Genomic DNA, 13,387 nt, shown 5'->3' with positions numbered 1-13,387 from the left:
TGTGACTGGCCTCGTGCAAGGGAACCATCTTTTGTGGAGAGAAAAAGTCCCGCCCTGAAAAGCAATATTCATTTTCATTCTATTTATTTATTTTCCCTAAACTTTTCCAAAGCATCAACACAGGGTTAATTTTTCAAAGTATAGCAAAAACAGTTGCTTGGTAACCATTGGTTGCTAGTTTGGATTTTAGCGTGACAGTGACCTGCTGTGGTCATAGTCCTCAAACGTAACTACTAAGTCAGTTGTCCTTTGCTCAGTTTGGGAGCACGTAATCTCCAGTACTGAGATAGCCAGTTTCTTCCAAAAACAACTCATCTACTTGGTTATTTAATGACTTAAGTCCTCACAATGTGTGTTAAAGACCACGCTGAGAGTTCTAGATGTCGCTACACTCTTTTCTTCTGCCTTAAAGAGAGTTCTTTAAGTTCAGCTCAGTGGTAGGGAAAGTGCTCACCTGAGAAGTAATGGTGCCACGTCGTCTCCTCTCCAGGAGAGCACGGTGAGGGTGATCTGGGCATACCACTCTGAGGACCTGGGGGAAGCCGGCCCCAAGTACCATGACTCCAACCGGGGCACCAAGAGCTTGCGCCTGCTGAACCCCAAGAAAACCGACGTGCTGTCCACAGCCTTACAGCACTTTGACCTAGTAAATCAAGACGTAAGTTATTTGATTTGATTGGGATTTTTTTTGGTTTTATGGTGGTAGGGATGGGTTTGTTGAAAGTGTGGAAGAGGGTTGTTGGTTGTTATTAAGTTTAATAATATGTCAAAAGAATGTGACTTTGTGTCTTCTTCCCCTTTTCTTTAAGACAGGTCCCCATCCCAAACAAAGGGACAACGTATTGGTGCCAGATGTTTAAGATTCCTGTGTTCCAGGAAAAGCATCACGTAATAAAGGTGTGTGACGCACTCACGGGCTAAACTTAACTTGTACAAATGGAGGAAGAAATAGTTGCCCTTAAAATGAAAATGGTAAACCAGATACGAATGACTTTCGTCTCTATGAAAGTTATGTAGAGAACAAAAAGCTTGTTTGTCTGACCCACATTTAATGAGGAAGCAAGAGTGTAGCCTGTATTTTGGTTTTCCTCTCCTAATTTTACATGTCAAAGGTCAAAGTTTTGGGATGCATTCCAACACCTATTATTTCTACAGGCAACGTTTCTGCATTTGGGATGGTTGGATTTGCAATTCCAATGATACATTTACATGCTTATAAATTACATCCACGGTGGATATAGTCCCCACAAATATATTCTTATTGATTTGTATTTGAATTCCTATAAAAGTGTTTAAAATAGTGACTTGAAAATATTTATGAGGTCAGATGACAGCATGTCATTTTTGCAGGCAGATATGGAGATTTTAGAAAAGAGAATTCTCATTAAGTTATATTGAAAGCACACTTCTCACACTTCTCTGTCTAATACTTGAGACTCATCATCTCACCCAGCTCTCCATATGTAAACTTGACCCTATTTAAGCTTTGCCAAGTATGTACATTTACCCTAAGTTTAAAATGTTTTAGAGAAGGTTATTTTTTCTACTGTCTTTAGTCAATAGTAATCATATTGTAACTATTAATAGTGACTGGAAATATTCTGCCGGAATTGGTAAAACATAAGCTCCGTTTGAGGAACTTTTATTCACAGGGAATCCTATTAATAGATAAATTCCTAATTTATCCATTAAATATGATGTGTCTTATTCTATTAGTAAATATGAATGGTCTATATGTTAAAGAGGAGAAAACATGCAAAACAGCCTAATAGATAAATTCCTAATTTATCCATTAAATATGATGTGTCTTATTCTATTAGTAAATATGAATGGTCTATATGTTAAAGAGGAGAAAACATGCAAAACAGCCAAGGCAGAATTCTCATCTCTCAGTCTTCTTCCTTTAAAGACCATCTTCCTACCTGGAAAGCATTGAGCTCAGGCTGTGGCAGGGGATTCTGCAGCCAGATGGCCTAGGTTTGAATCCATTCTTTCCTTTTATTAGTTGTATACCCATCCCAAACTCAATTTTATCATTTAAATGGGATTTTTTAAACAAAGGATTAAAGAGAAAGTTTTGTTTGCACCAGGCCCAGTATCTGAAATATAGAAAATCACCAGTAAACTAATTGCTGTTATCAGGACCTTTATTCCCAGCTATTGCTCTCCCATTGGCTTTTCATTGGACAGTGATATTTACTGAGGAGGCTCAGAACAGAAGAGTGCAATGTGGCAAAGCAGTAATTACTACTGGCTTATAAGAGAGAATTACCTGAACCAATTGTGTGACCTTGGGCATGTTATTGAATCTCTCTGTGTCTCAGTTTCTTCATCTGGGAAGTGGGGATAAACACAGTACCTATCCGAGTTCTCAAGACTATTAAATGAATCAAACGAGTTTCATATTTTTTGAATATTTAGGACAGTGTCCAGCATATAGTGTTTGTTAAGTTATGTGAATTAATTGCAATTCTGGAGTTCACTGGCAATACACAGTTGTTAATCTTTTAATAGTCTGGTTAGGTTCCTGAGCTACTAAGTGATGCCAAACCAGCCAATCCTTCCTAGAGAGTCACAGTTCCAAGTGAACCCCAGGTCGTCACTTATTTCATTTAGTGAGGTCACCTTGAAAACTCTCTGCTTTCGAGAAATGTGAAGTTGAGGTAAATCAAGCAAACATTCGTGCTAATTTTCCTCTTCATCAATAGATATAAAAGGGAAATGTTATTCTTTATTATTTGCTACTGAAAAGAGCATCTTTCCTGCCATAAAATGAGATGTTGCTTTTTTCCTTTATTTGTGCATTCATAAATCTGAGCTGTTTAATTTGGAGAGGGTTTCCTAGAACAAGGAAACTTAAGAATAATCGACACTGAATAGCCATGTATTTCTCTTGAAGCTAGAGTACTGTTTAGCTGTGAAATTGTCACTCAAAAATCAATCTTCTTATGATAGGCACATGACAAAAACATTTAGCTTTTTATACTGTGTTAAACAGATATCATAGCCTAGTTTTCCTCTTTTGAGCATCCTTCTTTTTAAATAAAAGGACACCCTCAAATGGAGAACTTTAGCATTAACATGCTTCGGAAATGTTGTGTGAAAGGGTTTTTATTTCTGAAAATGTGTAAGTTTTCAGGAATAAAACTATTAAATTGTCAGAATTTGAGTTTTCTCTGTCAAGGTACATGATTTCACAATTACTAGAATGATCTCTTCTCTGTCAGAGATTTCCTTCTATTTCTTTCTGAAAGGGTATTTCAAAAATATATTTTAATTGATGTGTTTTTCTCCCCTGATGTAAATAACATTTTTGTTTGTCATCAAGATGCATTTCTCATTCTTTATTCTTGTGTTCCTCTTCTGTTTCACTTTATCATTTGGAAGACTTTGCATAGCCCAGTAGGTGTCTGGTTACTATTGTTGACTATTGACCGAATGGTTGTTTTTGTTTTTGCAAAAAGTGTAGAATTTTTCGAATTGGCTTTTTCTCACTAATTCCCTTTTTAGCATTTACTAATTTAACCATATTTCCTAAAGGCAGATCTATTTTGCATGTTGAGATAAATTAATATTTCAAATATGTCTATATGAAATGCTGTCCACCTTTTAAACACCTGCAACATTACATTTGGTTATTAAATACTTAATATTAGAGCTTTACCAACAGCACCTGTGGATTTTGTCATGGACTGACAGAGTGGATAATTCTGGATTTCTAGAAAAATCTGTGCTCTAAATTTATGGGTCACTTAACCCCCTTCTTGGGAATTTGTCATACAAAGTTTACAAATGCCATAATAATTTTATGACATATACAAAAACATCTGAAGTTTCATATTTCTTTTATCTACTGGAGAAGAGATGGAAATAATTGAGCAGTTACTGTGGCTTATCTATAACTTTGGAGGGAAAAGATTTTGGTAAGAGCTCTTGCCCCTAGCCATTAACAATTTACTTCAAATTAACAAATTTAAGGATTTGGGGCTTAGATTACTCAGTGCTGCAAAGTTCATTCCAGAGCCTCTTGGATTTTATCTTCGTAGAATCATGGGGGTTGTCTAACTACATGGGTGTTCCTACAGGCATTATCTGACAGCACACAGTAATCGGATTCACTTTGAAAGCCTGATTTTCACGGAAGTGATTTATTGCTCCCTCTGTCACTAATTAGCTTTCTGACCCTACTTGACCTCACCCTGGTCCTCAAATTCCTCCTCTGTAACATAAAGGGATTGGACTAGAAGATCTCAATTGACTCTTTCTACTTCTAAATAGCTTTGACTTGATGGAAACCAAATGTGAATTCTGTGCTGTGGTTTTGGATGCCTCTTAGTCTGAGCTCATGACACACTTGCTTCTCAGAGTTTTAGGGTGTGTGGGGTGAAACCGCTTAGGACCTACTGCCTGCCTGGAAGTTAAAAGGCCTGCTTTTCTAGTGTTGGGCCTGGACTCCCTTTGCATTTATGTTTAGCTATCACTCTCCTTTCCAGAGCATACCAAGATGTCCCAGAAACCCCTGGGGAGTCCAGAATATCTAGGGGCACCCATGGCTTGCTGATCTATTAACATAAATACATGATGTTTTTTTTTAAGGCTTGGACTTTCTTATTTCTTTGCTATAAATACCTTACTTTTTAATTTTTAAATGTCGGTGCACTTAACAGAGCTTGTTGCTGATATTATTTAGTTAATGACTAATATGTGTCTACAAGAACTTAATAAGGAAAACAATGACAAGTTATTAAAGCATTAACATCAAACCAAGTTATGAAACCGCAAATCTTCACAGAGTCCATACAAAACCCACACTTTTTTGCAGAGTCCTTACTGTGTTGTATTTAAGATATTGTCAACAGGGTCAGACCACATACTGCAAATCTTGGTTCTACAAATTACCGGTACGCAATCCAGGGCAAGTCATTTACCCTCTTTGAGTTTTAGATTTCTTTCTGTGAATGGGAATGATAAGGTATTTGTCGCAGTTGGTAGTCGTCAGTATCAAATGACATAACATGTGTGGAGTGCTTAAATGTTGGGCATATATTAAATAGTTCAATATACTAATATTCCCAGTTTACTTTGCTTTTCATGTACTTTTCCAATTTGGGAGATAACGTGTCTTTCGTTAAGGAGAGAAATTATGAAGGCCAGAGTAAGGCAGGCTTTCCTGAGGAGACAGGTTGAATGAGAATGAGCTATGGAGAGATGTAATGGTTGTTTTCTAACTATGCTTTTCATTAGCTCCATGCTTCGGGCAAACTAATGTCTCAGAGTTTGCAACCTCACTTGCAAAATAGGAAAAATACTATCTAATGAAAAATCAAATAAATACAGATGAATACACCTGTTGCCTAATAGACTCATGATTGCTTGTCTGTGTCCCTTGATGAGGATTATAGAGATAGATGCCTAAAAATTCAGCTAGTATTTTCCCATACTTAGAGTCAGGGCTGCACTCAAACCGTGGCAGGCAGTAAGTCTCTATTTTATTTTGAAGAGAAGATTCCCTGGGAATTAGATTTCATAGTTTGCTTCCATTACTCCAAACCAAATGAAATTTAAGCCAATTTCCTCCTGTTCTTGTCTAAGGAAGGATAAAAACCAGCTGGCAACCATGCTCTGGGAAATATTCCTTCACATTCTTGGGTCTCCCTAAGCCAGGGCCTTCCATTCTGTGGCCTGAAATAATCCCATTTTCTACAGACATAAAAAGACATATTTTTCTTAGTTCTTATTCTACCACCCAACTCTATCTCCATTCTAGTATGCCTTTTTCAAGCGGTCCAAAAATTTGGATTGAAGAGCATTAGCACATTTGTTGGTAATTATTGGCAATAACAGTTGGTGCATGATTTAATTAACAGCAATTTATTGAAAGACTAAAAAGATATTTACGTTGGATTCTAGATATTAATGGCACAAAAGGATTAAGAGGTTTGGTAACTTAAGCTATGTTTGACTTTTCCTTACATGCAGGGAAGGAGGGCTAATATTTTTGGCTCCTTTAAATTCATTGCCTCATTAGATTTTTACAGCCTCCTAGGAGGTAAGCTGAAATGACCTCCCATTTTCCAGGAGAATGCACTGAGACGCACCAGCTTGCTTAGCAGTATACAAATCAGGTGAAGCAGAGCCAACATTCGAATGTAGACCTGCCTGAATCAGATTGGTGACCCTTTTTCTAAACCATTTCACTAGCCCAGGCTTTATGATTTTTCAAGAGCCTATGTATTACAATAAACCTATTTTGAATGGGAAAGATGTCTGATAGCTTAGCTTACATCCAGCTGTGGGTCCTTCAAGTAGGATCCTCAGAGCCTGGGCTAATTCTGAGTCCTACAGGGTCAGTGCATAGTCCCAGGTGAGCCGACTTCACCAGAACCTTTCAGAAATATCAGTTCAAAGACTCTGGGAACTGACTTAAACCTAGTTGGATGGGCATGCGAGCACACAAAGATCTGATGCTTTCAGCTTTGGGGTTTGCAAAATGCTTATTAACAAAGGGATGGCATGTATAAAATCTCAGTTATGATTTAGGAAGTCATCTAAATAAAATGAAAGGTAACTGATTAAGCTAAAGATAATGGATGTGGCTATGAAAAGGGATAGAACTGGTAAGTCTTAGAGATGATATTAGGGGGAAGATTCACTGGAAAGAAGGCAATGATCCTATTAATCTTATTGGGTACATCCTGTAGCTTAATGAGTTTTGGAAACACCCTTCTATTTAAGTTGAATTACTAATCTTTGCATAAGGTGAAAATAATGGCAATGATCTATTTTTATACTCCTTTTCTATAACGGTCTGTAAGAAAGGACTTGAGATGAAATAATAGCATTTTCATTTTCCAGTTAAATTTATGGCAAAATGCCTAGAGAAGGGTACCCTAAAACAAGAAGATATGTGGTGTTGGGGAGAGCACTAGAAGAAGTGGCATCTTAGAGTGGCCTGAGAACCAGTTCTGATCCTGCCTTCACCATTGGGCAGCTGAAAATTCACAGGACTGCATCACGGTGCTTCTCAAGAGACTGAATTCATGATACTAACACAATTCAAAGATGTTATATCAGTGTAACTGAGAGGTCTTTCTGTGTGATCTCTAAAGCTTGAGATCTTATGAGTTCTTTAGCTAAATATTGGAATTGACAAAACTGGAAATGCATAAAATGAATAATGAAACAGATTGTAAAAAAAAATTGTAACAGAATTTTAGGTACTTTATGGGGGTATTTCCAAGAGGTAAAATATACCAATTTTATTTTAATTTCTGTTTTCAAAGTTAAAAGCTGTATACTTATCAAAACAAGATGACATCTGTTATTTCAATGAAAATTGAAATTTTTGATAGTGTCTAGGAATGGAGCTTTTGGTAATTAGTAAAAATATATATATGTAATCAAAACTCACTTTTAATACATGAGCTATTTAATATTCAAATTTATAAAACTCATAAATCAGGAGATAGTTTTACATCAATTTATAAAAGGCTGCACAGTCGTATTCTTTAAAAGAGCAAACCTGTTGGTGTATTTAATATAAATTTATTTCTACCACATAAATTCAGGTTATACTGAGTTCACTATTATATCATATATATAATATGTAAGTGTATAGAAAATAAAAACATATTTCATAAAGAAAAATATTACACTAACTTATCAAAAACATTATAGTTGTGTCTTATTTCATTGAGTTATTTCTTTTTTCTTGATTCATAATCAAGGTTGCACATTAGAAGCCTCTGGAACAAAATTCTTTTAAACAGCATCCAGGCCTTGGCAGCAGTGACAGCTTTGGCAGCAGTGATGACTATTGCTATCATTTCAAAAAGTTCCCCAAGTGATCTGATACAAATCCCCTGGTTCAGAAGCATTATTTTAGAATCATTAAACTTTCCCAGTAGGCTGCATTTGTTAAATGATATTTTATAGCACCTAGTAAAATGCCCTTCATATTAGTAGCATTAATAAATATATTGTAATAGTGATGCTATTTTATTCAATAAGTGTTGTACATATTGGCTTGATATTGAAAAAACATTGAACAGCTGATGTTGAAATGCACTGTTCGTTGTCCATACGTGATGAAAATTGAAGCATTTTATGGTTCTGAGGTATTTTATGCCTTGACACTTTGCATATTTCTTTGTGGAAGGAGAGAGGCGAAAACACCAGCTGCTGGAACCACAGCTGACTTTCATTATTAAATGTGAACTTGGACTAATTCACATATAAAGAAAATTTTTTTCTATGAAAGGAGAAGAGTTTAGGTTCTAGTGAAACACATGCATTGATGTTAACTCTATACATCGATATTTATAATGAAATGTTTGCATTTTAGAGATGGTGTACTGAAAGCCACCTCTCTGACTTTAAAATCATCCCATTACCAATGAGGAGAGATCTTTTCATCACTGAAATTGTACTGAATTGTTCTATAGGGAATTTTAAATGGGAAGATAAGGCAAGGCCACGTGAATAACTATTAGTGGGTATTTAAATAAGATGTGTACTTTATGTGCCCACTATGTATCTTAATCAGCTGGAAAGCAGCCTTTCCTGCTATGCAACTATAAATCATAAGGAGCAGTCAGTGACTATCTAGTGAGTGCCAGCATTGGACAGTGCTAGGTGCTTTTTGTTTCTCAGATCCAAGGCATTACAAGACAAGCCTTTCACCCCAGGACCTCATGGTCTAGACGGGGAGGGGGGAGGGGTGCTCATCCAAGAACAGAGAACCCCTAAAGCCAGCAACTGAGCATCAGTGTCAGGTTACAAGGTCTAGGCAAGGATAGAGGCAAAGGCAGTGAAGGTTCCGGCCCAGCCTCATGCCTTGAAAGAAGGAAAGTGTGGGGGAAAGTATAAAGGAGCTGGATTTGAGGTAGGGGGATGTTGAGTAAACAGAGGCTTGAGGTTGGGAAAAAGTTATGCATGTAGTGAGGCTGACAAGGAGGCAGATTCTCTGTTTTCATGCTTAAATGCCAATATAAACTTAGAAAAGGTGAACCAACAGTTTTTGAGGCCACTGCACATTTCACATATCTTCTTGGCAATCCTCAAAACAAACCTTTGAATTAGAGAGCGTTCTTATCCTCAGTTCACAGATGAGTTGAGCGACATACCCACTGCTGATAATTTTCCTGTGTATAGGGAGATAGATTTCCCTAAGGAAGATGGCATATTTTACAAATAAACATGTATAAACACTTTTGCTGGTTTGGCTTTAAAGCACAAATTTTAAGTCTGTGAAAAATGGGATACCTGAAGTAAAACAATAGGTCTCTTGCTTCCGAGTTAGAGTTCTGGCATGTGACATATTGTTTTGAGCAGAAGCCCTGTTTGGCTCCACGTGGGGCAAACAATATTTACTACTGCAGTCAACATGTGCCTGTGCAATGGTCAAGCTTTCCATCTGTCCTGTCAGCTCATATCAGACCGGAATGCAGAATCCCTGCTGATGTTTGTTGTCATGGCAACTGCATTTTTGGATCAGGGACCGCCTTCGCCGTACCAAAGCCCCAAGTGTGGAATAGTGACAACACCTCCAGCCTGTGGTCTTTTCGGGGGCACTGATTTCTTCTTGGATGACACCGCTGTGGAGCCTTTGTCTCCAGGCCTGAACGTACAAATCGTACTTGGTATTACAACCCTAGCAGATGGCCTCATCTTTTCTAAAACAGAAACCAAGGCAACCTCTTTGCACCCACTTTAGTTCTCTGAAGTAAAGCTCAGGTGGTCCTTTAGAAGGGGCTGATGGCTGTGCTAGTCTCAGAGAAGGAAGGGTTATTCCTGGCACAGCAGAGACTGGACTCTTGTGTTTGTTGATAGTGTTGACCGTTTTCCCTGTCAGCCTTTGTGGAATTGACTTTGCAGCTTAATGTACAGAGTGTATGTGGACTTCTTTGTAGAAGAGGTTTATTCCATTTTGCTCTTCACTTTATTGAATCATTGGGCCAAAGAAGGCTCTCAGCAGATAATTTATGCATGTATTACTGAAAATTTGAAAAATATTACTTGAAAAACATCTTCCAAAGATGTATATTTGTTCCTAACTATGAAATTTTGTACACACTTTCTAAAGCCATCTTTATTAATAAAAGTGAGCGTTTTCTCTGTACTAGCTGATTTTTGCCTCATGATCTTCAGGGTAAAATTAGGTGGGCCTTTTGGATGGAAACTGAACACAGGGTTTCATCACCACAATCAGTAACTTGGCTCAGCGTTGAGTATACCTCTTTGCTTGTCTCCAAACTTTTATGATCTTGGTGTCAACATACTCACATGTAAAATGGATATACCTTAATAATTCTTCTCTTCTCAAGATTATCCTGAAAGTGCTAAATGCCATTGAGTTTTAGAAAATGTACATTTATTCACTACTCGCTACATACCAGGTACATGCTTTACCTATTACTATGCCATTTGCAGATGACGAAACTGAGGCTCAGAACAATTAGACATCTTTCCTAATGTCACAGAATTAGAAAGTAACAGGCTTAAGATATGAGCCAAGATTCCAGTGCCCAAACTCTGAACCACTGCAGGATGCACATTGTAATGCAGACTGCCATGCATGCAGGCGCTATAGTATTACAAAATACCATTAGCTTAGTCTAGTTGTGGGGACTTGAACAATTTATTTCACTTTTCTGAGATTTGGTTTGAAGGGCCCTGTTTTTCTGTCACATAGATTCAAATCCTGGCACTACTACCAATCACTTACCTGACCTTAGGTATAGAACTTCTCTGAACCTCAGTTTCTTTGTTTGCAAAATGGAGATGCTGCTTATTCACAAGATTGTTGGGAAAATTAATTGAAAATGTTTATAAGGCACCTGCAGCATGACAGATGCTAAGTACCATCCTCTTATTGTGATGTTTTTTCCTCTAACGTGCCTAACTTCCTGTTTGCTTTTTTCAATATTTTATTTCATAGCTATAGAAAATGACATCTATTGAGAAACTGCATTTCCCATCTAGTTAGTTAATTGAAACTGGGATTAAATTTTAGGTATAATCCCAACTTGCTATTATGTGTCTGTTTTTTTCACTCAGTGTATGACAATTAAAATAATATCAAGGTAAAGAAATATACCTAAAGTTTATATCTCTTTCCATGAGGTCATCTTTTAACATTCTACAATGAAAGAATTTTTAGAGTTTTTAGAAAGCTCTCAGTTATTTGGGTGGACTTGTCTAGTAATTTATAGCAATTGTGAATATTCACTTTGATTTCATTGGCATTTTCCAAATGGATTTCATTAGATTCTTTCTAAGTTGGAATTCATCATTCGCGTTCTGTCAGCTTTTAATGCCATGTTCACTTTTAAGATAAAGTTTAGTTATTTTAAGAACTATCCTGCATCTTCCTTGTTATGGAGGGCAAGCTTTCATTGCAAGTCTTTGTAAAATTCACAACTGAATTAACTTTATAAGGTTAAAGAACTAAATTCTTTTTTTTAAAAAATGATAAACCAGAAACATCAGTCCTCTGAGTAATATTTAGCACTTATATCACAAATAAAGATTTTGAATAGATTGCTGCTTTAGTCACGTTATTTCAAACTACATTTATTCCAAATGTTGAAAGATATTTTATGGAATATTTTATTTCTTATTCTGCCTGAATATGAATTTTTTTTTTTTCCCACATGGGCAGGCACCAGGAATCGAACCTGGCTCCTCAGGCATGGCAGGCAAGCATTCTTACCTGCTGAGCCACCGTGGCCCGCCCTGAAATTTATATGTAACATGATTTAGCGTTTAAATGGACTTTAACACTCTTGAAATTACAACTGTTATATCTTTATGCCTCATCACTTGAAAAATTAAGGAGTTTATTCTGTACACTGTTTCTTTCTTTTTTAAGTGCAATTTTACTGAAATATAGTTACAAAACCATATAATCATCCAACAGTGTTCAATCAGTGATTCACAATATCATCATATAGTTGTGCCTTCATCAATGGGTGAGCCCCATTCCTAGGCAATTGTGGATCTGCTTTCTGTCACTTTATATTTGTTTTTATCTCCTACAAGTTTATATAGATGGAATTACTGTACCCTCTTATGTCTGGTTACTTTTACTCAGTGTAATTGTTTTAATATTTGTCCATCTTGTTGCCTGTATCAACAGTTCATCTTTTTATTGTCCAGTAGTGTTCCATTGAATGGATAGACCAAATTTGTTTATCTGTTCACTTGTTAATGGATATTTGGATTGTTTCCAGTTTGGGACTATTCTAAAAGAATTACTATGAACATTTGTGCAGAAGTTGTTGTATGAACATGTGCTTTCTTTCCTTTTAGATACATGCCTAAAGACTGGAATCACTGGGTCATGTGGTAGATAGTAAGTTTAACATTTTTAAAAAAGTGCCAAACTTTTCTAAAGTAGTTGTGACATTTCACATTCCCAGCAACAAAATATGAGCATTCTAAGTATTCCAACTACCGATACCTGGAATAGTTTGTCTTTTAAGTTAAGCCGTTCTAATTGTTGTATCTCACTGTGGTTTTTAATTGCATTTCTCTAATGGCTAACGATCTTTAAAATCTTTTCATGACTTGCTATTCATTTAACTTTGGTGAAATATTTTTTCAAACTTGGCCCATTTTTGTAATTGATGTTTGTTTCTTGTTATTGAGTTGTGTTCTTAAATATTCTGGACTGAAGTTGTTTATCACACTTGTGATTTACGATTATTTTCTCTCAATCTGTGGTTTATTTTCTCTCAATCAGTGGTTTGTCTTTTCATTCATTTAATAGATTTTTTAAAAGAAGTTCTTAATCTTGATTAAGTCTAATTTATTTTTTTTAATATTTTTTTAATTTTGTGGATTACATTCTTGGTGTTGTAATTAAGAAATTCTTGCCTAGCATAGAAAGCCATGAAGATTTCCTTATTTAATTTCTTTAAACCGTATTATTAGTTTTCACTGCAGAGTCCTTGCTCATCTTTATTCCTAAGTATTTCATATTTCTGATGATATTTTAATGGTTTTTAGATTTGAAAACTTCCCTTTCTGATTGTTTTTTTTGCTAGCATTACAATTGACTTTTGTATTTTGATCTCATTTCCCTTCAATATGCTAAACTCAGTAGTTCTGATAACACTATTATAGATTTCATTGGATTTTCTACTTAGGTGTTCATGTGTTCTGTGAGTAAGCGAGTATTACATCTTCCTTTCCAATTTGATGCCATCTTTTGTTTTGTTTTCCTTATTTCACTGTGTACCTACACTACAATGTTGAATAGAAATCGAAAGAATGAACTTTTACTTGCTCCTGATCTAAGAGTGAAAGCACTGTCTTTTAGCATTAGGTATGATGTTAGCTCTCGATTTTTCTATCTTTCCCCTATGTGGTAACTCTAATTATA

At 36.1% G+C, this 13,387-nt stretch overlaps 1 protein-coding gene across 1 annotated transcript in view; it reads left to right on the top strand.

The window, feature by feature from the left end:
* Nucleotides 1-13,387, top strand: part of MOXD1 (monooxygenase DBH like 1) — a 104,858-nt gene that overhangs the window by 21,898 nt on the left and 69,573 nt on the right. The window contains exons 3-4 of the mRNA XM_077143991.1: nucleotides 491-658; nucleotides 814-897. Of these exons, the coding sequence (XP_077000106.1) occupies nucleotides 491-658; nucleotides 814-897 (252 nt within the window). The remainder of the gene's footprint in view (nucleotides 1-490; nucleotides 659-813; nucleotides 898-13,387) is intronic.

Source organism: Tamandua tetradactyla, chromosome 25 (assembly GCF_023851605.1).
Source record: "Tamandua tetradactyla isolate mTamTet1 chromosome 25, mTamTet1.pri, whole genome shotgun sequence".
NCBI lineage: Eukaryota > Metazoa > Chordata > Mammalia > Pilosa > Myrmecophagidae > Tamandua > Tamandua tetradactyla.
The sequence above is the reverse complement of the archived record's forward strand: the minus strand, read 5'-3'. Positions and strand labels throughout refer to the sequence as shown.